Below are 25,944 nucleotides of genomic sequence, written 5' to 3' on the forward strand. Positions count from 1 at the left end.
TAGTTTTTATCTGTGTGTGTTAATAATTCTATAATAAATATGAATGTTTTATAATTTGATAAAGTATTCTTAATCTTAAAACATGGGGTATCATAGAAGAAAATTCAGTTTCAAAATATAATTAATGCCAACTGTGAATAAGGCACTGTGTGTGTCTGGCACTAAGAAAAATGAAAATATAAATCCAATGAAACTCCTGCTTCTAAGGACCTCAGGCTCTGGTGGGGATCATGGTTAGAAAGGAGGAGAGCAGTAGCCATAACTTACTCCATGCCCACCGGAGAAGGTAGTCCATGCATAGTTCTATTTTATATGGGCTGCACAGCTTGGAACAGAAGGAAACTGAGGCTAAGGGAAAGAGACTGCACCCCAGACATAGTTTATGCGTGAGACACGGTCGACACATGTCCAGGGTTTGCCCTTGCCTGCCATCCCATTGGCTAAAACATTCAGACTCAAAGAGCAAGGAACACACAGACCAAACAAACGATATACTTTCCAAACAACCGCCTGACACGACAACCTAAAGGACGTTATCTGGGCTCACAGGGATGTCACCAGGGACGCCCGTTACCGTCTTCCCAGCAAAGTGTGGACAGGCTGGTTGCTGAGATAACGGAATTGGGGACGGAACTGGAGATAACGAAATTGATTCCGCTCATTTTAACAAAAGAGTTGTGATCGGGAGCAGGAAAGTGTTTCATTTCCAACTGAAAAACACTTCTTTAAAACAATACAAACATCGGGGGTGCCTGAGTGGCTCAGCAGGTTAGATGTCCGACTCTCAATCTCTGTCCAGGTCATGATCTCACAATTCGTGGGTTTAAGCCCCGCATCAGGCTCTGTGCTGACAGCGTGGAGCCTGCTTGAGATTCTCTCTGTCTCCGCCCCTCCCCCAGCTCACACTGTTTATAAATAAGTAAATAAATAAATAAACAAACAAATAAATAAATAAAACATCGTTTTAAAACCTAGCTATGTTACACTTTTCAAGAACTTTCAAATCCACGGTCTCAATGGATTCTTTTGAGGTGACTAAACCTATAAACATGTAAAATGACTGTTGATTGAATTAATGAAGTGCAGAGAGGTAAACTTTCTGAACAAGGGGCACCTCGAAAGTTCATGGAAGAGCTCGGACGAGAACACAGCGCTTTCCCACGGCCGTGTGCACATTTGTACACTAGGGATGCATTCGCAGACGGGACCGTAGCTCGCGTGGGCCTCTTCCCACGTGCTGTCAGGATTCTCTTACAGTTCAGTTATCTCTGAGAACATAAATAAAACTCATAACATCGAGCATATTTCATATATACTGTCTCTAATCCTGGAGGTCGATTTTGCTAGAAATAAACCATCGGACAAACTTCCAAGGAGGAGACCGAGGCTCTGGGATTCCACAGGGTTTTCCCAAGGCTCACATACGGGTGAGTGATGGACAGAGCGTTCAACCGTAGGTGGATCTCATGTCAAATCCCAAGTGGTTTTCACATGCTGGTTTTGATCGGGTAATTCCCAAATACGAGTATTTATGGCCCAAGTTCTCTAAGGAGTGATGAGGAGTCTAAGTGAACCAAGGTATAAGTAAATAGAATCTTGCGTACTCAGACAAAAACCATTACGGTCATTCAGTCATTTATAAGTAACAGTGAGACCTTGATTGTGCGAAGGCCGGAGCCACGGCAGGGAGGGCAGGACGGTAGACATGGAGATGTCCCTGCCTGCCGCGTGGGGCCAGCTGTCCAGGCAGGCGGCTCTAAATCTCATGGCTACGGGGAGCCCGTCCTCCTCCCGTGCCCCCACGTGTTGACACATTTGTCCTTGGCCTCGTGGCCAGGTCACGGCCTGAAGGTGCAGGTTTTAGAGCTCCCCGGAAAGCCCAGGTGAGGGTCAGCAGGTGCCTGCTCGCAGCTGACTTCCGAGGGGATCGAGGGTGTTCCCTAATGCATGACTCTTTTTTCCCCTTCCACGAAGGAGTCTTTACTCTCCTGTCTCCCATCTGCCATCAGGGCGGTTCTGTCCCACTCTCCGAAATGCCTTAATGACCTCTCGTTTCCTGAGTTTGCTTTCTATCTGTGGAAACAGCTACGGTGTAGGGCAGCGGCATAGAAGTTCTATTCCTTAGAAAGCACCCGGCAACATTTGGGAATCCACTGATTATCTTGTTAGGTCTGTCCTCGGAATACAAAACACAAAAAGTACTGAATTTGTGGGTACAAACTTTTCTTCCATTATCTCCATAAGACCCTTCATCTTCTTTTTCCTATTATTAAAAAAATATAGTAATCAACTTCGGGGCACCTGGGTGGCTCAGTCAGTTAAGTGTCTGCCTTCAGCTCGGGTCATGATCCCGCAGTCTGTGGGTTTGAGCCCCACATCCGGCTCTGTGCCGGCAGCTCAGAGCCTGGAGCCTGCTTCGGATTCTGTGTCTCCCTCTCTCTCTGCCCCTCCCCTGCTCCCACTCTGTCTCTCTCTCTCTCTCTCTCAAAAATAAATAAACTTTAAAAAAATTTTTAAAAAAAGAAAGACACTTGATTCACTCTAAGAAATTAAATCTGCTGACTGATGTCAAGTTACTAATGCACACGAAACACTCCCAGAGGCCAAAGGAGATCTACATAACGAGTCAACAAGGTGTGGCTGACCAAGGTCAGTGGCTGGTCCACACAGGCGTTCAAGTTCTAGCACAAACTCAGCGTCACCGCGATGCCTGTGTCCTCTTTCTATTAACATATGGCGTTCGGTTATTCCATAACTGACACACGAGCACCGCTCTCCACTACTGCCCCGGTGCAAGCAGGTGATCCGCGTGACCCTTCACCTAACGCTCGGGGACAGACATTGCGCCGACTCTCAGAACACAGTCTTACGCTCTTGTCCCCGAAGCAACGAAATACTCTCTTTCCTCCTCATTTCAAAGTCTTCCTGATTCATGTAGATACAGACTACATACTTTCACTGAAAACCGCCTCCAAATCAAAAATATTTAAGAACGTAAGGAAGAAAAAGTGAATTGCTTGAAAGAGTGTTCCCTTTGGCTGGCTGTTTTAGATCATAAATTCCACTGATGTTGAAAACCCCAGACTTCCTTTTCCACAAATGCCCTTTCCAGGGTGGGCAAGAGACAGGAGACAACTCCCAGTAGCTCCAGCCCCCTCCCAGTGGCCCCCTGGGGTCACTTCCCCCTGTCCTTAAATGTGGGAGCCAGGAGGCCGCCGGGCACATTGAAGAGTGGAAAGGGATGGCTCACCAGGCCGTTGCATCCTCAAGTTTATTTACAGTTCTGGAAGCTTCGGCAGCAGAATAGACTCAGACTTGACACCCCAGACTTATCATGCAACCTCCTGCCTGGGACCAAAAACTTTAAAACAAGAAACCAGCTTGAAAAAAAAAAAAAATCTAGAGATAGAATTTTGACAACAAATTCCCAAAAATATATTTCTTACCTACATGAATTGTGTATTTAAAGTCAATTTTGCCTTACATGTTCTCACCACGAAAGAAAAAGAGAGAGAGAGAGAAAGAAAGAAAGAGAGAGAGAGAGAGAGAGAAGGAGGGAGGAAGGGAGGAAGGGAGGAAGGGAGGAAGGGAATGGTAACTCTCTGTGGTGGTGGGTATGTTAATTAGCTTTACCTGCCATTTATTCTTCAATTAAAAAATCAAGATAAAAGGAAATTTTGTTTGCCCGACACACACGTTTCCTGTAGACGAGTCACATAATCTCACAGACGAGTCACCACGGGAACGTGCTTCCCGCATCGACGGTACCCCTCCAGCAGCTGGTGGAGGAAAGAGCAGACACGGAAGCCACGCAGCCAGAATTTTCCTGGGCAAGCTCATGCTGCCACCTATGGAGTGTAAGCTGCCCGCGCCCCTGCTTCCCCAACGAGACGAGCTATTTACGCAACACCAACGACTCACAAAGCACAATGTCCGTGCTGTCCACGGACACCTACACACCCACGCACCTGCTGCTATCCACCTCCTGATTCTGCCCTCTCAATACGTACCTTGAAATTTGTTGGGAAAACAGTTGTTCAGTCTGCAACCCGAAGCACAGTAAAGGTAACCAGGGCGAGCACAAAAGCCATTAAAATTACTCACGTCATTTCTGGCCCCCAGAGACCTGATCTAAGGTACAGCCCGGCTGGAAAACATGCTATGTGTCTAACTCCACGCCGATTTGTATCCTGGAACCAACTGGGCTCTACGGTTCTTTCTGCACCAAACGTGGGCTCCGCCCAGCACGTTAAAAGGAGAAGGGGGTCCGTGGACCCAGGCCATTCCATGCAAAATAAAAACAGAATCAGCTCACCTTGATGCTTTCGAAATCAGAGGGGTTATCGTGTATCTCTTCGTCTTCCGTGACTATCTCGGCCGGCGTCTGGAGGGAAAACAGAGCCCGTGTCAGGTTCAGTGGCGGTCAGCCCACGTCAAGCCCCGTGAAAGGAGCAAATGGCAGTGAAACAGAGCAACTCTGTGAAGCAGTGGTTGCTTCAAACCCCACTCTGTGTCTGCCCTGAATTTTTTACCTGTTGCTCCACTTACGAAATGCTAACCTGTTTAGTACAATCGCTGGAGAGATCTCTAAGGAGAAACACCTGAAACCCTCTTGTGTGAAAAGGAGCGGAATGCGGGCACCTGGGGGGCTCAGTCGGTTGAGTGTCCGACTTCGGCTCAGGTTGTGATCTCGTGGTTCGTGGGTTCGAGCCCTGCATTGGGCTCTGTGCTGACAGCTCGGAACCTGGAGCCTGCTTCGGATTCTGGGTCTCCCTCCCTCTCTGCCCCTCCCTCTCTGCCCCTCCCCTGCTCGCTCACTCTCTCTCTCTCTCGCAACTAAATAAATATTAAAATAATAATAAAAGGAGTGGATTGCCCTCCTGATGCCACCGGTCAGCAGGTAGTAAATGCCTGTGTGAGCCTCTGTGTGCCCCTGGGGACCACAACCGCCGCCCTCGTTCCCTGTGTTCAAGACACCCGCCACAACTCCTCACCCAGCGGTGTGTGCTCACATCCTTGTGTATTACTTCCCAGTTTTTGTGACTTGTTTGCAAGAGGCAGTGAGCTGTCTTTAACTGGCACCCTGGAACCTCTCGACTCGGGGAAAACCATGTGGTTCTGTGGCACAGAGAGAAAGGGCCCCCCAGGGGCTACTTCCGTTATACGCCTATACCAGTCGGAGTAGGCGGGTGACACTGTAGCGACCATCACGCCAAGTGCACGCGCCTCATGTCCACTGCGGGCTGGCCAGGGGGTCTGCTGCTCATCACGGTCACCCAGGATGCCCAACCGACGGGGACACCTACTCCTCACGTTTCCACGATTACAGAGGCAGACGGGCGGTGTGGAGTGTACACATTACGTCTCTGCCAGGAACTGTGGCTCGTTAAGCCCACTCACCCGTCTGCAGTGAAGGCAGGTCGCAAAGCCACACCTGAGTTAAATAAGGTGGGTGGAGAAGTAGCCTCTCACCAGGTGACCACAGCTGGTGGTCATGATGAGCCCTAAGGACCCACCAGCCCCCGCCAGCGGATCCTCGAAGGAGCAAGACCGGAGTCCGTGGCTGTGTAGACGTGTGGGCGGCTGCCCCACAGCCGTTGCCGCTAGCCCGACCTCCGTTATCCAAACGTTCTGAAAACTCAAACACTGTACGAGGGCTCTCTTCCTACAGTCCACGTGGGAAAGTAATCACGACGAATAAGATTCTGCGGGGACTGCTCCAATCACACGAAAAATAAACATGAAAAGCACATTCTTTCAAAGAATCAGTGATGTCAACCATTGCTTCATTTACTCAGCGGTACACACGGAATGCCTGGGTCCCACGATGCTGAGATACAATAGGGACAGCGAATGCAAACCAGTGTGGCCCCCGAGAAGCTTCGTCATGGGGGGAGGCAACCGTTAATCGAGTCACACAATTAAGTACAAAACCACAACAGTGATACGCTCTGTAAGAGAGACACATGGAGTTAAATAGGACACGACGCGGGTTAACATACATGGGAGACCGCCGAACGCTCCCTCGGTACAACCTGAACTATGAGAGAAGAGACACGTTCATATATGAAGGGCAAAGGAAGACTATCCCAGGCAAAGGGAACCGTGCTGTGATCACAGTAGTGCAGCCAGGGGACGGCAGTAGTTGAGGCCAGCCGGACGGTGGTGTAGACGGACAGAGTGGGTCGCTTCCCGACATGTCATTAGGAGGTAAAGCTTGCAGCCGTTGAGATGGTCTGGATATGGAAGAGTGGGAAAAGGTGGGTCTTGGAAATATCTCTGAGTTTCTTTCTGTCCACTGGATGAACAGGTGTCATACGTCCATGGTCTCCGTGGTTTGGGGACGTGTGGAAGAACACGCATGTTCAGCATCTCAGAACATCTAATGCATGATGTCAACTCATAGTGTGTGTGTGTCTGGATGTGTGTGTGTGTACAGACACACGTTTGTATGTGTGGATGTATATTTGTGTGTGCATGTATGTCTGGATGTGTGTATGTGGAGATGTGTGTGCATGTGTGTATGTGGAGGTGTGGAGGTATACTGGCGTGTGTGTGTCTGGACGTGTGTGTAAATGCGGAGGGAGGTATGTGTGTACATGTACGTGTATGTGTGTGCATGTGTGTATGTGTGTGCGTGCATGTATCTGAGTGTCTGGGTGTGTGTGCATATGTAGATGCGTGTGTGCACACGTGTGTGTGCGTGCATGTGTCTGGGTGTGCGAGTAGGTGCGTGTGTCTCTGGATGTGCGTGTAAATGTAGAGGTATGTGTGTACATGTACGTGTTTGTGTGTGCATGTGTGCATGTGTCTGTGTGTGCACGTATCTGAGTGTCTGAGTGTGTGTCATATGTAGGTGTGTGTGCGCACATGTGTGTGCGTGTGTGTGTCTGGGTGTGCAAGTGAGTAGATGTGTGTGTCTCTGGATGTGTGTGCGTCTGTAGATGTGAGTGTGCGTCTGCAGCCCAGGAGAGAGCTGGCGTCCGGTGGCGGAGGGCTCTGTCTGGGGAAAAGTCTGGAGGGGGAAGAAGAGCTGCCCGACCTGACCCATGCTGACCTCTGACCTTAAGCGCCAGGCTGAGAACGCGGAGTCTGCAAAGAAGACTAAGAGGCGCCTCGCAGGCTCCTCAGAGGAGCGTGCGACTCTTGACCTCGGGGTCGTGAGCTCGAGCCCCACCCCGGGCAAAGAGATTGCTTAAAAATAAAGTCTTACAAAAAAGAGGGAGGCCACGGGAGGGAGCGTTCTGCTCAGACCCGGCTGGCTTCCGGCCCGCGTACCGTCCAGCCAGGAGGACCCACGAGAGCGGAGAGGGGGATTCGATAACTGACAGCACGAGAGTCTCGAGGGGCTCTGAGGAGACAGGAGCGAGCCCAGGAGAAAGCGGGAGGACAGCCACGTCCACCGCGAAGGCCACAGATTCGCGTGGACCCCGGGGCCACCTGCCCCCAGCCACCCCTCATCTCGTCCCTTTTGCTAAAAGGAGAGCCCGGTCCCGGGCAGCAACCCTACCATCCAGAAGAGCCTGGGCCCTCCGCAGACTCCAGAACCAGATTAGTCCCCACCACCCAAGCCCCCTCGCCTGCCCCCAGCTGCTGACGGGGACTTGGCAGACAGACACAGGCAGCGCGTCTCCAGAGGGGAAGGGCACAGGGAAAGAAACGGCCTCTCGATGCTTCTGCTCCACGTGACTCAGCACGGCGCCCAGGCTGGAGGCGGACGTCCGGAGTCTGTGAGGAAACAAAGCCGAGGCCAACACTCAACGTGCAGAGGGAGGCTGGGCACAGCGGTGCCCAGAACCAGCCCGCCAGTGACACCACTGGGCCTCTGAGCCGCCAGCTTCGGCCGGCCCGTCACACGGGAGGCCTCCAGGCTACGTCACGTGGGCCCATGAGTGCTCCTTGGGTTTAAGCCACTTCTCTGCAGGTTCGCTGCTCTTTACAGCTAGAAGCATCCAACAGAGCACTAACGACGCTTTTTAACTCATTCATTAACGTGCGCACCCGAACGCCCTTCGTGAGCATAGTCCGAGTTCCTCCCCGCACCTCGAGGTGCCAACGCTTTAAAGCGCCGCTGGTTTTTCTAACTAAACAATCCGCAGATTCCACAGACAGACTGGCCTCCTCCTCGCGACTCCAAATTGTTTTGGTTTCACCTTCTTTAGTGTCTCATTCTTAGCGCTTTCTGGGGCGTGGAATGAATTAAAGTTCAGCGGCCTTGCTCTGCTTGCATCTGAGCAAGGACACGCTCCCCTTGTACTGAGCCTGGGGACTCTGAAGGAACCGCATTGCAGCAGCCGTGGGACCCGGCCCCAGGTCTCTGTGATCTCAGGAGGCCCGGCCTTCCGAGCAGCGACCGGACGTGCCTAGCACCTGCCGGGGTCTCTGCACTAGAGGAGAGTTGGTCAGAAACGCTGACTTATCCCCCCTTCGGCCCCGCAAACAATCATAGCTCAGAGGCTTGGGCTAAACAGAGCCTGCAACTCTAGGCACTTTTCCGTCTTTTTTAAGTGTTTATAAAAAGAAACGTCACCTTAAATCTGGCAGAAGACATCGCTTTCGTGAAACACGTGTACCTTTAATCAGAACTGCAACATCGTTAAATCATCAGTGTCTTAGTATCTGGATGCCATTTTTGCGCAGATTGTACGAGCCAAAAACTGCAGCGAGGACCCCGCCCAGGGGACCTGCCAAACCACTTCCTGCTTCCCCGCTCCACAACACCACCTTCCTCCCTCCCCGGGGCAGGAAAAAGTCCTCGGGTACCGCACGCTGGCAGGGCCTGTGCCGGGTCTCCTGGGGACCCTAGCAGGAAAGCCATTCCTGGGGAAGGAGATTGGAGTTCACTAAAAGCTTACACAGGATCTTAAGTTTAGGGCCTCTCTGAAGCACCGGATGTGGGTCCCCCGGGGTGGGATGGGAAGGGCGGTGCTTCCCAAACCTACTGACCACAGGGACCTTGTTTTCAAAGACGCAGAGCTCAGCTGGGGACCCGGTCTGCCTAGTGAAGCCGCTTCAGTCCAACCTGCGGTGCCCCTCACCCACTGTGCCATCGCTTGGGATTTTCTCGTATCTCCTCAATGGGACTTACAAGCACCTGCTGGGTGTGAGGAAATGGGCGGTGAGAAGGCCCCCCCCTCAAGCAGCCCCCCCAGGGCCTCCCCTCTGGCCCCGCCGGTCCACACACCACACACACACTACTGGCGTGGCCCCCACTGCCCCGTCTTTATGCCCATCGATGCCGCCGGAGCTGGGAGTCCCCTGTCCCCTTGTCCCTCGAAGGCACAGAAGTTGCTTTCACATCATCTCTGGACAGCTAGGGAGCCCCGGTCCACGGAGGCATCAGCCCTCCCTGGTGTGGAGAGGCAAGTTAGACAGAAAGCAACACATACGGGGGCGCCTGGCTGGCTCAGTCGGCCGAGCATCTGACTCTTGGTATCAGCTCAGGTCAGGATCTCACAGCCCTGGGACTGAGACCCACCTCGGGCTCCACGCTAGGCGCGGAGCCTGCATGAGCTTCTCTCTCTGCCCCTCCCCTGGTTGCACGCATGTGCTCTCTCTCTCTCTCTCTCTCTCTCTCTCTCAAAATGAGTAAACATTTAAAAGAGAAAAAAGAGAAAGAGGGCAGTACCACAGCCATCCTCTCTGACCGCCCTGGGCTCCCCCGCCGTGGCGCCAGCCTCCTCTCTCCGAGCGCCTCCCTCACCCCCGCCACTCCCCTCCACGGACAAGCACCCGCGGTCTGCCCGTCCCTCCTCCCCCTACACACACCCCTCTGGGGAACCCAAGTCACCACACGGCCACGGATACAGCGGAAATCAAATGCGGTACCAGCAACGGGAACTCAGCAGTACGTGTATCGATCACGGTGATGCACATAGGACTCGCGGCACCAGGGGTTCGCTTGTGTTTAAAACTTGCATCAGACGCGGAGTCCGTGAGTTCGAGCCCCGCGTCGGGCTCTGGGCTGATGGCTCAGAGCCTGGAGCCTGTTTCCGATTCTGTGTCTCCCTCTCTCTCTGCCCCTCCGCCGTTCATGCTCTGTCTCTCTCTGTCTCAAAAATAAATAAACGTTACGGGGCGCCTGGGTGGCGCAGTGGGTTAAGCGTCCGACTTCAGCCAGGTCACGATCTCGCGGTCCGTGAGTTCGAGCCCCGCGTCGGGCTCTGGGCTGATGGCTCAGAGCCTGGAGCCTGTTTCCGATTCTGTGTCTCCCTCTCTCTCTGCCCCTCCCCCGTTCATGCTCTGTCTGTCTCTGTCCCAAAAATAAATAAACGTTGAAAAAAAAAAAAATTAAAACTTGCATCAGACGCGGAGTCCACAGCCCAGAACAGTAACTTACCAAGGAAAATAATCAACGCTGGAAGGGGGTGGGGGGTGCTGATTCTGGCATGAAAGGGACTGCCTAAAATGTCTCAATTTATTTACTACAGAAATTCCTTAAAAGTGCAGTAGAAATACTTAACCCGCTAGTCGGGATTTGATGAGAAAATGAAATCTTTTGGTCACTGTCTGTCACGTCGAAGAAAGGAATAAAGAACATTACTCGCGATTTAGAAACTACAACGGGACACGTGGGGAACGTGCTCAAAATGCCACAGGAAGTGCTAGAGACTTGACACGGCCTGTAAAGTTTGTGAACGTGTCACCGGAAAGAAAAATATCAGAGGTTAATAATAAAGGGAGAAAATTAAGAGTGACTGGTTTTCAAAAGAGGAGCCAGAAGATCACCGTCGCCCCGGCCGGGTCCTCTGTGACCGTAAGCACAGGGCTTGGGGCCAGAGACCCGTGCAGACGTGACGTGCACTCCCAGGGGGCGTGGGGCCGAGCTGGGCGGGAAGCAGGGGCGACCCGGCCGCCGTGCGTTTGCCCCTGTGCAGGCTGAGGCTCGCTCCTCACACCTTCCCCACTTCCCTCCACCTCCCCTGGGCCTTCCTCACACTCCGTGTCACGCCCCCGTGAGCCCCAAGGAAGGAAGCAGAGAGAGGGGCCCAGCGTGCATCAGGCCCTGTACCAGGCACTCACACGTCCCCCCCCCCACCCCGCCGCCACGTGGATAAGGAGTCGGGGGTCTGAGGTCAGAAAGCTAGAAAGTCGATGACCTGTGATTCCCAATCACATGACCCCGTACACCTCTCGTTCCATCACCCTGTCATCCCCCAGCGGTTATCAAGGGCCCCCTCCCCATCAGAAACTGTGCCCGTGAACACAGCAGGCCGTCCCCTGCCTCATCCAGTAACAACAAAGCTAACTAGGCGGTCACAAACTGTGACAAGCGCTCGGGAGGGTCCCAATAGCAAAAGAACCCTCCAGGGAGAGGGGCGGGCAGGAAAACACGTGATGTAGGATACACGGCAGCTGACTGGAGAGGGCACAGAACATTCCAGAGGCCGGGCGAGCCGGGGGGAGGGGAGGAGGAGGAGACCGCAGTCGGCAGGGGCTGACGGAGCTGAATCGAAGGCGGGGGGCACGGTCTCGTGAAGCAGCTACCCACCTGGTCCACCGGCACCTCCACCTGCACACTGCTGTCCTCTTTGACTTCTGGCGCCTCCTGGGTATCCGTGCTCGGAGTCTGGGCTCTAAACACGTCACCTTCTGGAGGAAAAATCACACGTGGGGTTCTTGGGCCAACGGCCACCGCACAGCTTCTGTCCCAAACCGATGTCACAGCTTGGCGTCCTCTGAGCCTGCCGTGCCGTGGTCACGTGGGGCGGCCCGCCCGGGGGCCCCGGGTCCACACCCCTGTCTCCACGAAGCTCCTGGACCCTGAAGTCACGGTCATCGCTGTGTCCTACCCACCACGGGACTCAGTCCCGCGGATGAAACACGGTGATCGCTCGACCAGCGCGTGTCCAGTTAGCTCAGTGAGAAATAAACACAAAGCAACCCCCGGGCAGCAGAATCATATTCTGAGCACATGTACCTTTGTTACTTCAAAATTACGTCAAGAACTTATTTGGAAGTAATGAGCAAAAGGAGTCTGGGTTTGGACAAAATGAGTTCTAACAAACGAGGTGTTAAAATTGTGCCCTGCGAGGTAGTCAGCTAAGCCGACAGACAAGAATCAGCCCATCGGCATTACGATGGGGTGGATTACTGCTTACAAAGTCCCAAGGTTCTCGAAAACTTTATCCTCACCCCAGCAAAAAGTGACAGCAAAAAGAAAAGGAGGCAGCCGCTTCCTTCAACACCCAGAGGGTGTAACCGTGGCCGTGATGGGCTCAGTGACCCAACACGGGATGGGCCACAGCTCATTCCACTTCTTCCTGTCCTTCCCCCCTCCCCTTCCTGGCCCTCAGCCCCAGGAGGACCGTCCCCCAGTCCTGGGCTATGGGGGGCCCTGCTCCCAGAGAAGGGATGAGGAGAAGGAGAAGGCAGAGGGTGGCATCCACGGGGACCTCACGTGTTCCAGGCCCTCTTCTGTCTGCTGGACAACTAACACTCATGCAAGCCCCCCACTAAACTACCGTGTCCATCGGTAGATCAGGAATTTGCCCAGGGTCCCAGGCTCGGGAGGGCCACGGCCGGAACCTGGGCCCCGGCACAGCACAACGGCTTCCCGGAGGGAAGGCCTGATACACGCCGGGCAGCCCAAGCCATGTGGGACAGGTTTTGCCAAGAAAGACATTTTACGTGTGCTGATTACATTCTCTATTACTCTTGATATGTTATAGTATCCCAGAGCATAACCTCCAGTGCTCTGTGGTATAATCTACAGTACTCTAGTATAACCTACAGTACTATAGGCTCAGTAGGCTCTGGTGTTAGGCCCAACCTGGCCATGGTCGGGTTGTATCAGAACACGGCGTGGGCCGTGCCCACCGGCCAGGAACACTGGCTAGAGAGGGACGTCTGAGCGCCCCACGCGCAGACCCGAGCCTGGCACACAGCAGGATGACGCCTTCATCTGGGATGGGAAGGTCTGAAGGGGGAGGGCGGGGAGCAGGAAAGAGGCGGCAGGAAGACCTTCGAGTCTGTAGCCTGGAAAGAAGCAGAGGGTTCCCGGGAAGCCAAGATACGATCAGAGCAGAGAATGGAGGAAACCGAAGGGAGCACCAGGGGAGGGAGGGGCTCTAAGAAAAATGACTTCCAAAAGTCGTCAAATGCTGCCAAGAAGCAAAGGGGAGCCCTCCTTTCCGGGGTCGTATCCTCTGCGTAACCAGCCACCATCAAAACACCTGTGGCACATGCTGATGGAACACGGGGCTGGCTCCCAGCCAGGGCTCAGCCCCTCCCAGCAGGGACTCAGGCCCCTCCCAGCCAGTCAAGCCCCGCCCAGCCAGTCAGGCCCCTCCCAGCCAAGGCTCAAGCCCCTCCCAGCCAGTCAGGCCCCTCCCAGCCAGGGCTCAGGCCCCTCCCCCAGCCAGTCAAGCCCCTCCCAGCCAGTCAGGCCCCTCCCAGCCAGGGCTCAGGCCCCTCCCCCAGCCAGTCAAGCCCCTCCCAGCCAGTCAAGCCCCTCCCAGACAGGCCCCTCCCAGACAAGGTCAGGCCCCTCCCAGCCAGTCAGGCCCCTCCCAACCAAGGTTCAGGCCCCTCCCAGCCAGTCAGGCCCCTCCCAGCCAGGTCTCCGCAGAGTAGAAGCAGGAGCTGAGCAAGTATTTTTGGAATTATTTCATTTTAAAATCAGCTCCAAAGTTTAATCTTTTAAATGTCCCTCCGACTCAAAAGATAAGCCTAAACCATTCAGACGGATTTTAGTTTCACGTCTCCCTCCAAAGGCTAACTTGTCTGTGGGTTGTTTACTGCCTGCCTGGTCCTCAGGGAGAGCACGTCCCGCCCTGATGTACACAGAGGCACAGAATTCCCGTACTGATCTGGCAGGGCTTCCTGGTCCGAGAGCCCCGCTGCCTTCGGCACTGGGATTTTGTTTTTCTCCTCTCGCCACCACGGCCGCTCGAGCTGAATGTCTCATCAATAAACCAGATAGTCACCCATCGAGTGTTAAAACCAGAGTCACAAGTCATATCTTTGCGGTGAAACTGGCCCGGAAACAAAACACCGTCTTAAAAGGGTAGCATTTTTTAATGCCGGCAGCCAAAGGAAATTCACGTTACCTGAACCGCTTTGGAATGAGGGTTCCACCAGCGTCTTCTTCTTCCCCGCTCTGGCGTAAAAAACAGAATCCCGTTCCTTACGGGGAATGCTGTCATACTTATGCGTTTCTTTTCCTTTGGAATCCTCCTAAGGTACAAATCAAGAATAAAAAGTGTGGTAGGAACAGCAGCGTGCCGAGTCTCATCAGCCACCGTGAGAACCGTCAGAGCAAGCACACGGCTCCTTGACTGCCTCGTTCAGCAACCTGGAAGAGGCGTCCCTTCTGGAACCATCTGGACGGCTCTGCCTCGGACACTTCTCTTCGTCTCCCTCACCAGGAAAGGGAGGCGCTGTCCTACTAACCGAAGGTGCCCACGTACCTGACAAAATGAGGGAAAGCTCTGGAAGGGAACAGGAGAGTCTGAGCGGGTCCGTGTGGTTTTAGACACGCCTAACAGCCTAATAAAAATCACTGTTTCAACAACTACGAAACTATTCCCGCTGGAGCTTCTGGGCAAGGCGGAGCATCTCGGATAAAAATAAATAAACAAACATGTGGCAGGTTCATTGTGGGTTGAGATAAAGGGAAACTCGGACGTCTTTAAAAACCTACAGACAGTAGTAACCAAGCGTGGGGGGATCGCAGCGTACGATGAACTGACCCCACACGCCATCCTGGCTCCGTCCCACGAATCATCTTCACAGCACAAACCATCCCGAGGTTTTCCTTAGCCCTACCTTTGCCGAGGTATTCGGAGTGAATGCAGGCAGGACCGTGCAGAGGTTTCTCCCGAGCTCCCTAAGGCACCGGAGAAAACGTCAAGCTAAAACACCTACCTGGCACCATCGGTACATTCACGGTGCAAACCGCCCGTGTTTTCTTCCCGCAGAAATTCAAGTGTGAAAATCACCCCACGACCGAATACAAGACCCAAGCAAACTCTTTCTACCTGTTCCAAGGGGCTTTCCTAAAACTCGAAGTCCTGCTCCTAAGTATAGGGAGCGGGGTCTTGGTAGAACCGGTCTTCGAGACAGAGCACGGACCCAGGTGCGGGTCTGCTGGAAGCAGTTGGGGGTGCGATTCTGCAAACCTGCTTCCCTCTCCGAGCATCACCGACATCTCCTTCTTGTGATCATTTTCCATATCGTCAGCCTCTCGGACAAAGACGCCAGCTACTTAGTGTGTTACCGCTGAAGTCAGACTCAAGGGACAGGACACAGAATCGTCCCGGCCTCCTCACGGGGACACAAAGCAGCACTCAGCACAGAGTGAAACGCACGGCGAAGGCCAAGAAGAGCCGCGGCCCGGCCACCGGCCCCGTCACCCCAGGCTCCGGCCACGAGATGAAACTGAGCTGGTCCACGGCGCCCTGGAAGGTCACCTGAGACACGCGGAACTTCGGGCCAGCACCACGGCCGGTGAAGAGAGGGCACGATGTCAGTAAGTCAGTGTTACTGTTTACTCTCATACCTAAGTACCTGAAGGAAACTCGAGTTTTTAAGACACCTTATCTCCACAACGTCCAGTGAAACCTGGAGCCGCCCTGGTTTGGCTTCTCGCCAAGTCTTAGCCCAAAGCCTGGCTTGTCCCCTGTCCCAGAGGACACCCTGCCACACTCACCGGCACGCCCAGTCTCCCTCCTCCCCCTCGCCCGGCGCTGGACGCAATCCTCCTTCGTCTCTGGGTGGCTCGTTTAGGGTGTTTTTCGTTCACCGGTCACCACCCGAAGGCTGGAGGGCACAGCACCGGGGACGTTTGCTGGTCTGACCGTGAATTCCTGAGCCGGCACGTAGCGGGCACGCGGGAAATGCCCGGCGAGTGAGCGCGGTGCGAGCGTGATCTGACCTCCTTCTGCCTTTCAAACGGGTGGCAGTTGTTGCAACCTCAGGGTGCTGTTCACGTGCCTCAGCCCGGAGCTGGGACCCTCAAGCCCAAGCCCTCCTGGCCCTGCACACCCACCCCTCCCTGTCCCCTTGCCCTTCCAGCTCCCCTCCCCCCTCGCTTCAAATCCCAGCGCAAGCCGACCTCGAGGGCCCTGGGCCATGTCCCCCGTAAAGCTGCACGTGGTCGCCAGAGCATGGCCGAGCCCTCTGCATCCCCGGTGCCCGGCAAACACAGTCCGTGCTCGGTGAAGGGATCCCGACAGCTGCTCTGCATCTCCGCTGGTTTCATGAACCGAGTAGACGATGCGGGAAAAGCAGGGGCACAGGAAGGGAGCAAAGACAGGGCAGGGCCCGACCGGGCTCACGTTACACACACACACACACACACGGGCCTGCACCGCCGCCCCAGCCTGCCTTCCCGTGCCCACGGGGGGGCCCCCCACGTGCCCCCAACCTGCCACGCTCCCCGAGAGCCGCCACCCCCTCTGGTGCGGCCTGCAGCCTCGCCCACGGGTCCTGCTCCGACGTGGCCACGTTCCAGGCAGAGGACCCCTGGTCTGCGCCCCACCCGGCGGCCTACACGGCGCCACGGCCACGCGCCTGCAGCTTCTGGCGCCCCTCGAGTCAGAGCTCCCCCAGGACCCGGCGGGGCTGCCGTCAGCTTGACACGTGCCTCCGGCCGCGGTGGACACTCTGCGTGTCGCCTGTCAGAGCAACGCGCATTTACGGCAGTTCTGGGAATGGACGGGTTGAGCAGGAAAACAGGGAACCCGCTGCCCCCGCCCCCGCGGGGAGACTTTCAGACGTCACCCTCTGCTCCCCACTCCTCCCTGCCGCGAGTCCGGAGTGGAAATCAGGGCGGGCACCTTACAGAGGCGACAGGCGCTGCTTTTTCAATTTCATGTTTCTTTTTCCGACCACAGACATTTCCAGAAAACACACCGGAGGCATCCTGTGGCTGCTTCTCTGCAGTGCTCTGGGAACTGTCACTTTTCTGCGGAGCCCATCCCAGTCGCTCTATGCTTTCCTGCTGCTGTCACGGTCTCGCTCAGGCACAGGGAAGAGCCTCCCAAGGTACCGTGGCTGAATTAGCTCGTCTGGTTGGGGAACAGGGACCACCTGATTGAGTCAGGTTCAGAGTCAAGCCACTCTGGGGGGCAAAGCCAGCGCTGAATGCTGAGGGAGTGTCCCGCTTCCAAGCGGGTGAGGTTTCGCATCGGTGAGCCAGCCCCGACTCCAAGCATTATTAAAGTGAAAGATTTGCTAACATTTGGACCTGACTGTCGCACCTTCTGGCCACTAGAGGGACGCACAGACGCAGCCTTGGATGCTGTGTGATACTGCTACGGTCTTGATGTTATTAGCCTGCAAATGGCATTTCCAAAGCCCTTACTCCGCACTGCACTTTACAGTTTAGACGGTCACTAAAGTGTGTGTGTCCCATTGTATGCGTCTCTGTGACTGTTTCACACACACACACACACACACACACACACGGCTTTAACTTGTCAATGTTTTTCTCTCCATTTCTGTTCACAGACGTTTTTTGTGTTCTGTGCCCAAAAGAGAAGTAGGTAATATTAGTGGTCTGGTTGTGGATGTGATATAAATACAATGCTTACTAATTAGTCACTGATATCTTACGGAGGCTTGTACATTCAAATACTCGTTTTAATATAGGAATGCAGCTTTAAACATTTATTAACTTAGCCTCGCTTCTTTGGAAAGTAATGGATACAAAATCACAGTAAATGCAGCTTCTGTAAAACTGAATCTGCTAGAACAAAATTAGAATATGTCTGTTCAGTGGTGCCTGAGTGACTCAGTCGGTTACATGTCCGACTCGGTTTTGGCTCAGGTCGTGATCTCACGGTTCGTGGGTTCAAGACCCTCGTCGGGGCCTGTGCTGACAGTGCAGACAGAGTCTGCTTGGGATTCTCTCCCTCCCTCCCTCTCTCTACCTCTCCCTCTTTCTCTCAAAGTAAATAAATGAACATTTAAAAAAAAAAAGCACAGAGTAGATTCATTCGTTACTTTCAGAGAACTGAAACTGTCACAGCTCAACTCAACTGAGCCCTGGGCCACCCTGACCTCTCCCCTCTCTCATCCACAACCACCCAGACACGCCAGTGCCCCTGCCCGGTATTTTTCTTCTCGTTTCATGGGATCAAATGCCACGAGGCACGTTTATCTTACGTGTTGCTAAGAGACAAAGCAAGCTACCAGCTAAACTATGTCACACTGCTCCCCTGTAACCCGGGGGTTCTGTTTTCTGCTTACTGGAAAAGCCCTGGGAGAACTTTCAGACAGAGATGTTTATCACATCCCGTACCTGTGCATAAAGCAAGAGGACAATGTAACAGACATAAATTGCTCGAATCCTCTTGAGATTTTACATCCAGAGTCGGGCTCTCCTGAGCCATTTCTTTCTTTCTTTCTTTTTTTTTTTTTTAACGTTTATTTATTTTTGAGAGAGAGACAGAGAAAGAGCGTGAGCGGGGGAGGGGCAGAGAGAGGGAGACACAGAATCCGAAGCAGGCTCCAGGCTCCGAGCTGTCAGCACAGAGCCCGACGCGGGACTCGAACTCACGAACCGTGAGATCATGACCTGAGCTGAAGGCGGACGCTTAACCGACTGAGCCACGCGGGCGCCCCATAAATAGAACAAATATTTAATAAAAGGAAGAGAAAATTCTATCCCTACCTCTAAGGACCCAACAGCATAATGAGACGAGGGCATAACTAAAACGAGTAAGGGCTACCCCCCCCCCCCAAACTACTGCTTCAGCCTCTGCTCAGAAGCTTCCAAAACCACAGAAGTATGGGATTCTGAGGTTGTACCATTCACGCCAAGTATCAGCTTCAAACCCAGTGCCCACACCAGCCGCGAGCTGGCTAAGGCAACCTGAGGAAAACTCCGTGAGGCTGGAATGGTGTGCACACCCATGTGGGTTCTTTGTCCCCCGAAACAGCTGCCCCCTTCTCTGACCCCTCGAGGACCTGCAGTGGGTTTGCCGATCTCCACGTGTCGCCTACTCCCTGTCCCTCGAGCCATCACCCTGTGCATGTGACTCATTTACACACCCCTTCTATGATGAGACAAGGCCATGTGTCATGTATCCTAACCAGATGAAACGCACCCTTAGGGCAGAATCACATCTATCGTTTTCGTGCTCTCAATGATTCTCGTTCTTTCATTCATTCCACAAACACTTAATGCTAAACTCAGCCCGTAGAGAAAGAAAATCGAAAATAAATGACACGATCGTTCAGCTCGGGAAGCTACCGAAACAAGAACAGTCGATTCAGGAAAACCTTGATGCCAAAAGCCAGGCAAGAACAACGCGGAAAAGAAGTATTCCAGGCTCATCTCCTCTATGAACAGACAGGCAAAAAACCCTAACAAAATTTACCAAACCCCTTTCGAAAAGCATTTGTGAGCAGTGAGGCTTTTCAGTGAAGGCAGGTGGGAAAGGACCACCTTTTATCATCGTGTTATCATCGCCAGCAACACCGAGCTCCTTCGGCGCAAGTGTGGACGGGCAAGGTTCTGGGCCCGTCCACGGCTGGACTCTCGCCAGGCAGATGCCACGGGGGCTCGTGGGTCAGGAAGCCCAAGCATTTCCAAGAGCGTGGGTAAGACAGTGGTTATGAAATCCAAGCTGCATCAGGAGAAAAGCCACTCCAAGGGCCAGCCACTAGATACCAGAAAATAGAGGTCGATATGTGGGGAGACGGGTCTCAAGGCTGGGAAGTCTCAGTATGGAGGGTCCCTGAGCACAGGGGCTGGGCAGCCGGGAACAGGCAAACAGCAGACGCTCGACAGCTTTCCTGAGCAAATCCTAAGGTCAGTAGAGCCACTGAAATGCAGTTTTTATAAGACGGTGGGGATATGTGGTCATCGTATACACAGGTGACAAAGACCCATATGGCCCCCAAGACCTGCTTCTACCTGCCCATCCAGGCTCTTATCCTGACACCTGCTGGCCATGCTTCTCGTGCTTTATGTGCAACACACACGCGCACGCACACACACACAGTGAGCTGTGCCCCGGCCCTGAGACGCCCCCTCCCAGCTGTCCTCAGGCTCAGGGCAGCCACACCAGGCTTGACGCCCTCCCTCCTGTCTGTCCCCACACCACACATCTTCCTCCTCACATTCACTGTGTGTATGTCACAGACATCCCCGTGTACCTCCCGGTTCTACACCCACAGCTCCCACGCCTCATTCCCCACATGCACAGGGGGCGAGCCCAGCACCCAACACTGTGCCCAGAAGTCTGGGTCCCCACCGCGGGGCCTCTCCAGGGAGGCGTCCTTCTCAAGGTCAAGGACACCATGGCCATCCACAGCTTCCACTTCACTGTGTGAAAAGTACTTACTTTTTTCTTTTCTCTTGAGTATTTCTCGATGTCCACGTACTTTCTGGAAGACAAACGATAGTCAGCTAGAAATTGGTAAAGATCAGCCGGAAGATGAGGCCATGGGGAAGGCCTGTCCAGTGTCCTGACGGCCCGGGCTCACGTCCACAGCTGTTCCCCGGCCTCAGGAGCAGAAACGGCCCCAACGAGGTTTGCTCAGTTTCCTTCCCGGAGACCTTGGAAAATCTCCACTCACCAGTGTGGTAAACCAGCCCACGGGCAGCGTGCTTATGGGCACCTCTGTCCAAAAGCTTTCATACAGTCATGGGGGGAAACCTAACATTTTCGAGGTTTTTAAATTTAAGTCTTTTTATTTTTTGAGAGAGAGCATGCACACAAGTGGGGGAGGGGCAGCGAGAGAGGGAGAGAGGCTCCCAAGCGGGCTCCCCGACCTGGGGCTCGAACCCACGGACGGTGAGATCATGACCCGAGCCAAAACCAACAGCTGGTCGCTTAACACACTGAGCCGCCTGGGCACCCACATGTTTGAGGTTTTTGACAAACGGCAGTCCCTCCCACAAACACGATTTCTCGCAGTGACCTGTGGCACATGTATCACGTCCTCCCTGGGCTGGAGAGGACGCACGGCTCGGAGACGCGAGGGTTTGGTCAAAGCCGCGCTGCTGATCAGGAGAAGAACAGAGACCCCAAGCCCATCCAGAACCCAGCCCAGCCTCCTTCCACCGCGCGGCAGACCCCTTGTCTAACCGCCACCGTGGTGCAGAGGCACACGCCCCGCTCCGGATCCCCGTGCTGGGGCGCTGACCTCCACCGCTGGTACGCGCGGGAGGGACACTCCTGGCACCGGCTCCCCGGCCGACGGGCACCTCCCTGGCCCACAGCGTGTACGGGAATGGACTTCAGTCTCCTAGCAGCTCTGCGGGCACTCTTCCTCCCGAGCCCCAACCTCTTCGGCGAGGAGAAAGATATTTAAGCGACCGACCGACGCAGTTCAGGGTTCAGCACATGAACGACAAAACCCGTTGAGAGACGGGGGCCCGGGTGGGGAGCAGGGGACACAGAGAGAACCACTCGACTCGTTTCAACAGCCCCTAAGGTGTCTCGACCCACCACGCAGTTAGGACGGTCACCAAAGAATTAGCACGTCAATAAACTCGGGACATGGCCGAGCTGCCAGGCACGCGGGCAGGACCCTAACCTGCCCACCTGCCGCGGGGTCATCGTCTGTGGACAGGACGAGAGAGGCCACTCTCTGCCTCCAAGTTGAAACCCTAACGGCACAGGAGCGCACACGGGCACAAGGTCGCCACAGACACCATCCCTGGCGGTGTCTCGGGGGCCCAGGCTCCGGGCGGGGAACGTACGGGGCGGGTGGGGGTGAACCCATCTGCCTGTCCCAGCACGAGATGAGCTCTGACAGCTCCTTCTCCTTCCTCGAGACAACGACCGTAGGAACCGTGCCGAGGAAGCAGCCCCAGGGAAGGGCCCTGGCAGCTCCTCAAACGGTTGTGCTGCGGCTGCGTGTGGCTCAAACACACCCCGGGACGGGGCTGCAAAATCCCACCACCAGCTGGAAACCGCTCCTCCCAGCCAGACCCGGGAATCGGGAACTTCCCGGGTGCAGAAACGGGCGCGGGCGCCCGAGTTAAACACTGCCTCTGACGGACTCCCGGGCGGAGGGCTCCATGTGCCCTGGAGGGGGGCACCTGACCCCCAGGCACCAGAGCCCTGCCTTCCAGGACAGGCGACAAAGGCCGTGGCTGGCCTGTCCCCCTGCAGCTCAAGGGCAGATCGGTGAGGCGGCCTGTCTGTCATCCCACGCCCCGCCCTCTCTTCTTCCAGGGCCCAAAGGCAACGAACTCAGCCCTAGCCCTAATGCTGGGGCTTTAATTTGGAACAAAAAATTGAGGATCTGGATCAGTACATACCTCTGAACTCCAGCCTTGCAGGTCACGTCCTTCCTGACCCACCACTGAGCCTGGACCCCCCCCCCCCCCCGCCCCGTACGAACACCCACGAGCTCACCAGGAGCTGTAGCCGCTGAGAGCCCCAGACTAACAACCAGGTTCCCGTCCCTGCCAACACAACGTCAGAAAAGTCAGGAAGTGTTCTGGACTGTTGGCGGTCCCATGGCATTTGGAGCAGGGAATACTGAGGCTCGAGCACACATACAACGGAGAAGCAAGGTGGGTGGAGCACTGAAGTCTCTCTAAGGAAGCGTCAAAGGTAACGGCGCCCTGAGGACGCAAGTCACACACCTTATCAGGTGACTTCAAGGTCCACGAACCGTGAGAACTGCAGGCAGACAGGGACTCCACGCCCGTCCCCGTGAGCATCAGTGCGGGCCTCTGGGCAAGCAGGTCCAGGGTGAAGCCGCTGGGCGTCCCTCAGGCACGAGCCCACGGGACAACGTTGTCCACTAATTCCTGGAGCTTGGCTGGCCTGTTCCAGACGGCGACGGCGGAGAGAGCAAAATGCACCGAGAAGGGACAGCCCTCCGGTGACGGGACGGGAGCTCCCGCCAACACCTCCATCTTCCCTGCAGACGTTCCCGCACGTCCAGAAGCACACACCTGTTAGCCCGGGGCAGGATCCACCATAAAAGTCACCACTGTGATTTCACAGACCAGTGAAGGATGTCAGACTCTCGATTTCAGACCAGGAGAAACTGACCAAACGAACAGGGCGCCGGAGGGAGCGCTGGGCTCTCACACCTGTGCCTCGGGGCCAGGGCTACGACTGGTTTGGCAATGAGACTCCTCTCTCTAAGACCCCCAGTGTCCCCAGAGAAAAGACAGCGCATTCAACGCGAGGGCTTACTGTCCTTGTGAATATATCAAACCACAGGAGTCCCCCCACGCCTAATTTTGAAAGTCCAAAACCGTGCCACTTATAAAACGAGAATATCAAGTTTCACTACAGGAAAACAGCCAATAGCTGAACTGGCCTTACACGGGGACAATCCTGGGGGAAAAGGCAGATTTTACCCACTCAGGAGGTAAAGGGGTGAAAGGTGCTCACCGTTGGACCTCGCTGGGCACCTTAGAGGATTTCCAGTAAGGGAAATACTTGAAGGTCTCCGGTCCTGCCGCCACGTAAAAGTGGTTATCTTGCAGATCCTTGGAGTTGTCCAGAAGATGTCCATTCATGGTAAATAATCTGTGAATAAAGAAAGAAGAAATGGGCCAGAGACTTTCGAGCACCGATCTCGGGACCGGGGGCGTTTGCAGACAGTACGACCGGGACGTGGGCTACCGGCGGGCGAGCTGGTGAACTCTAAGCAAGCGGAAGTCCAGACAAGCTAATTAAAGCCTGTGGGAGCTGCCCTTCCAGGGTCAGGCTTCCCTTCCATTTTTAGCCTTTTTAATTAAAGTATAATTTTTTTTTTTTTTTTATGTACAAGTGCTCAGGGGCCCTTGAGAACATTTTAAGCTCTTGGTGGGTGTCCAATTAATTTTAACTAATAACAGCAAAAATTAATACAAATTGGCTTATTTTGCTGTCACAATTCTTGGAAAACAAACCAGTATTTATTAGCCAATAATACGCCTTTTTATGAGCACCAAAAGACTAATATGTGTCTACCTTTTATCTTATAGTCTTTTTTTGGCAAGTATTCATTCACTAATTCAGTCACTTAAGAAATTATTTAAGGGGCGCCTGGGTGGCTCGGTCGGTTAAGCATCCGACTCCTGATTTCAGCTCAGGTCATGATCTCACAGTTCATGGGATTAAGCCCACATTACGCTCTGTGCTGACCGTGCAGAACCTGCTGGGGATTCTCTCCCTCTCTCTCTCTCTCTGCCCCTCCCTAGCTTGTGTGTGCGCTCGCTCTCTCTATCTCTCTCTTCCTCCCTCTCTCAAAGTAAATAAATAAACATCTTTTAAAAAAGAAATTATTGGGGCGCCTGGGTGGCGCAGTCGGTTGAGCGTCCGACTTCAGCCAGGTCACGATCTCGCGGTCCGTGAGTTCGAGCCCCGCGTCGGGCTCTGGGCTGACGGCTCAGAGCCTGGAGCCTGTTTCCGATTCTGTGTCTCCCTCTCTCTCTGCCCCTCCCCCGTTCATGCTCTGTCTCTCTCTGTCCCAAAAATAAAGAAACGTTGAAAAAAAAATTTTTTTTTAAAAAAAAGAAATCATTCAATTCACGCAATGCTGAGCATCTCTCACACACTAGACAATGAGGGAGGCACTGTCTGGGATAAAAATATGGGTAAGGAAGTCACTGCTTCCCCAGAACCAAGGCTTGTACACAAACCTAGGAGCGGAAATGTGACCAAAGAGGGGCAAAGATCCGGCCTTCCAAGAGGAGGACCCACCTGGACTCAACTGTAGGCCTCACAAAGGTGGGGGCACCAGTGGGGTGAGGACGTGGTAGGATTTCTTCACGTGCAGATGCGTAAAGCGTCTGGGGTCACAGGAGGGGCCGGGGCCAAAAGCCAGAACACGGGGGTTGACGGTCACTGAAGTGTGAAACGCGCACACAGAATTTGCACGTTGAAGTCTGGAGCCTGGAACTCTGGGGCGAGGAATTTATCGTGGACTTTGCCGCAGCGAGTGGATGTCGCTGTGGACGAGCGGACAGGGGCTGAGTGTGAGCAATGGCCAGCTGACCGTTGGGGATGCGGACGGAGGAAAGGAGCCTGTCCCGTAAGGGGAGGCTCAGGCTGCCACAGCAGGCGTGCGAGGCGATCGGGAACCAGAGCCGCGAGCACCAGAGTGGGAAGGGGAGAAGGGCAGGCCGAGCGGGTGGAAACCACAGAACCACCCTTGCCCTCCACCCATCTCCCCCAGACCTTAGCATCACCGCCACCTGGATGGCTTGCCACCGTGTAGACGGCCGGGCCCCACGCCCAGAGCCTCTGACTCCTGAGTCTAGGATGAGGCCGGAGCACGCATTCCTAACAGTGCCAGCCAATGCCCATGCTGCTCTGGGGGCCAGAGGAGCTGCGGCCCTAGATCAGCCCCCGGGGGAACAGGACCTTCCAGACAGGAGACAACCATGAGCAGCCACGGGGAGCTGTGTGGGCAGCAGGTGGCCTCGACCAGGAGCACAAGATTTCCACGTGAAAAGCAATGCCTGGAGTTCTGTTCTTCTCCTGCCATTTTGCCCTGGGACAGCCAGCGCCTGGGCTCACTGGAGGACCGCACAGCTGGTGATGTCCCAGGAGTAAGTCAGGGAAGCACTGAGTGGGCAGGGGGCGCAGGGAGGTGGGCAGACTGAGCGGTGGCAGTGCCCGGGCCCCTGCCCGCAGACCCTGTTCCGACCCGCACACAGTGTCTGGTGGATTCCACCAGGAGCAGAAGCATTGGATCAGATGGACCAGGAATTTGACATAAACATGGAAAACATTGTAGACGAAACAAGGGCAGATGCTACCAATACGAAACAACAAGGAAGTGTGGCAAAGAAACAACTAGAAAAGCGGATACAAAGAGCACATCCCGGAGGACGGGGAGATGCAGAGCAGGTGGGGAGCGGACGAGGTCCAAGCCGCTGTGGGGACTCCGAATCGAGGGCGTCTCCCAGAGGGAAGCAGGGGGAGAGAGAGAACGTGTCTGAGAGAAAAGCTGAGACGTATGGATGAGTAGGAAAGCCAACATCCAGAAAGTAAGAATCTCGAAAGATAACTTAAAGCAGAAAGGACG

General features: G+C 54.5%; 1 protein-coding gene across 7 annotated transcripts in view; it reads right to left on the bottom strand.

The window, feature by feature from the left end:
• The window catches only part of DCDC2C (doublecortin domain containing 2C), an 84,921-nt gene that overhangs the window by 30,290 nt on the left and 28,687 nt on the right, over window positions 1-25,944 (bottom strand). For 6 of the 7 annotated variants that reach the window (XM_045447832.1, XM_045447836.1, XM_045447834.1 and 3 more), the window contains 5 exons: window positions 23,319-23,456; window positions 20,298-20,340; window positions 14,052-14,178; window positions 11,492-11,592; window positions 4,316-4,384 (listed from right to left, as the gene is read on the bottom strand). In XM_045447832.1, the coding sequence (XP_045303788.1) occupies window positions 4,316-4,384; window positions 11,492-11,592; window positions 14,052-14,178; window positions 20,298-20,340; window positions 23,319-23,456 (478 nt within the window). Of the gene's footprint in view, window positions 1-2,221; window positions 2,264-4,315; window positions 4,385-11,491; window positions 11,593-14,051; window positions 14,179-20,297; window positions 20,341-23,318; window positions 23,457-25,944 lie in introns of all 7 variants that reach the window. The other variant, XM_045447837.1, reaches the window with a different exon arrangement.

The sequence above is a fragment of the Leopardus geoffroyi genome, chromosome A3 (assembly GCF_018350155.1).
Source record: "Leopardus geoffroyi isolate Oge1 chromosome A3, O.geoffroyi_Oge1_pat1.0, whole genome shotgun sequence".
In the NCBI taxonomy this organism is placed as follows: domain Eukaryota; kingdom Metazoa; phylum Chordata; class Mammalia; order Carnivora; family Felidae; genus Leopardus; species Leopardus geoffroyi.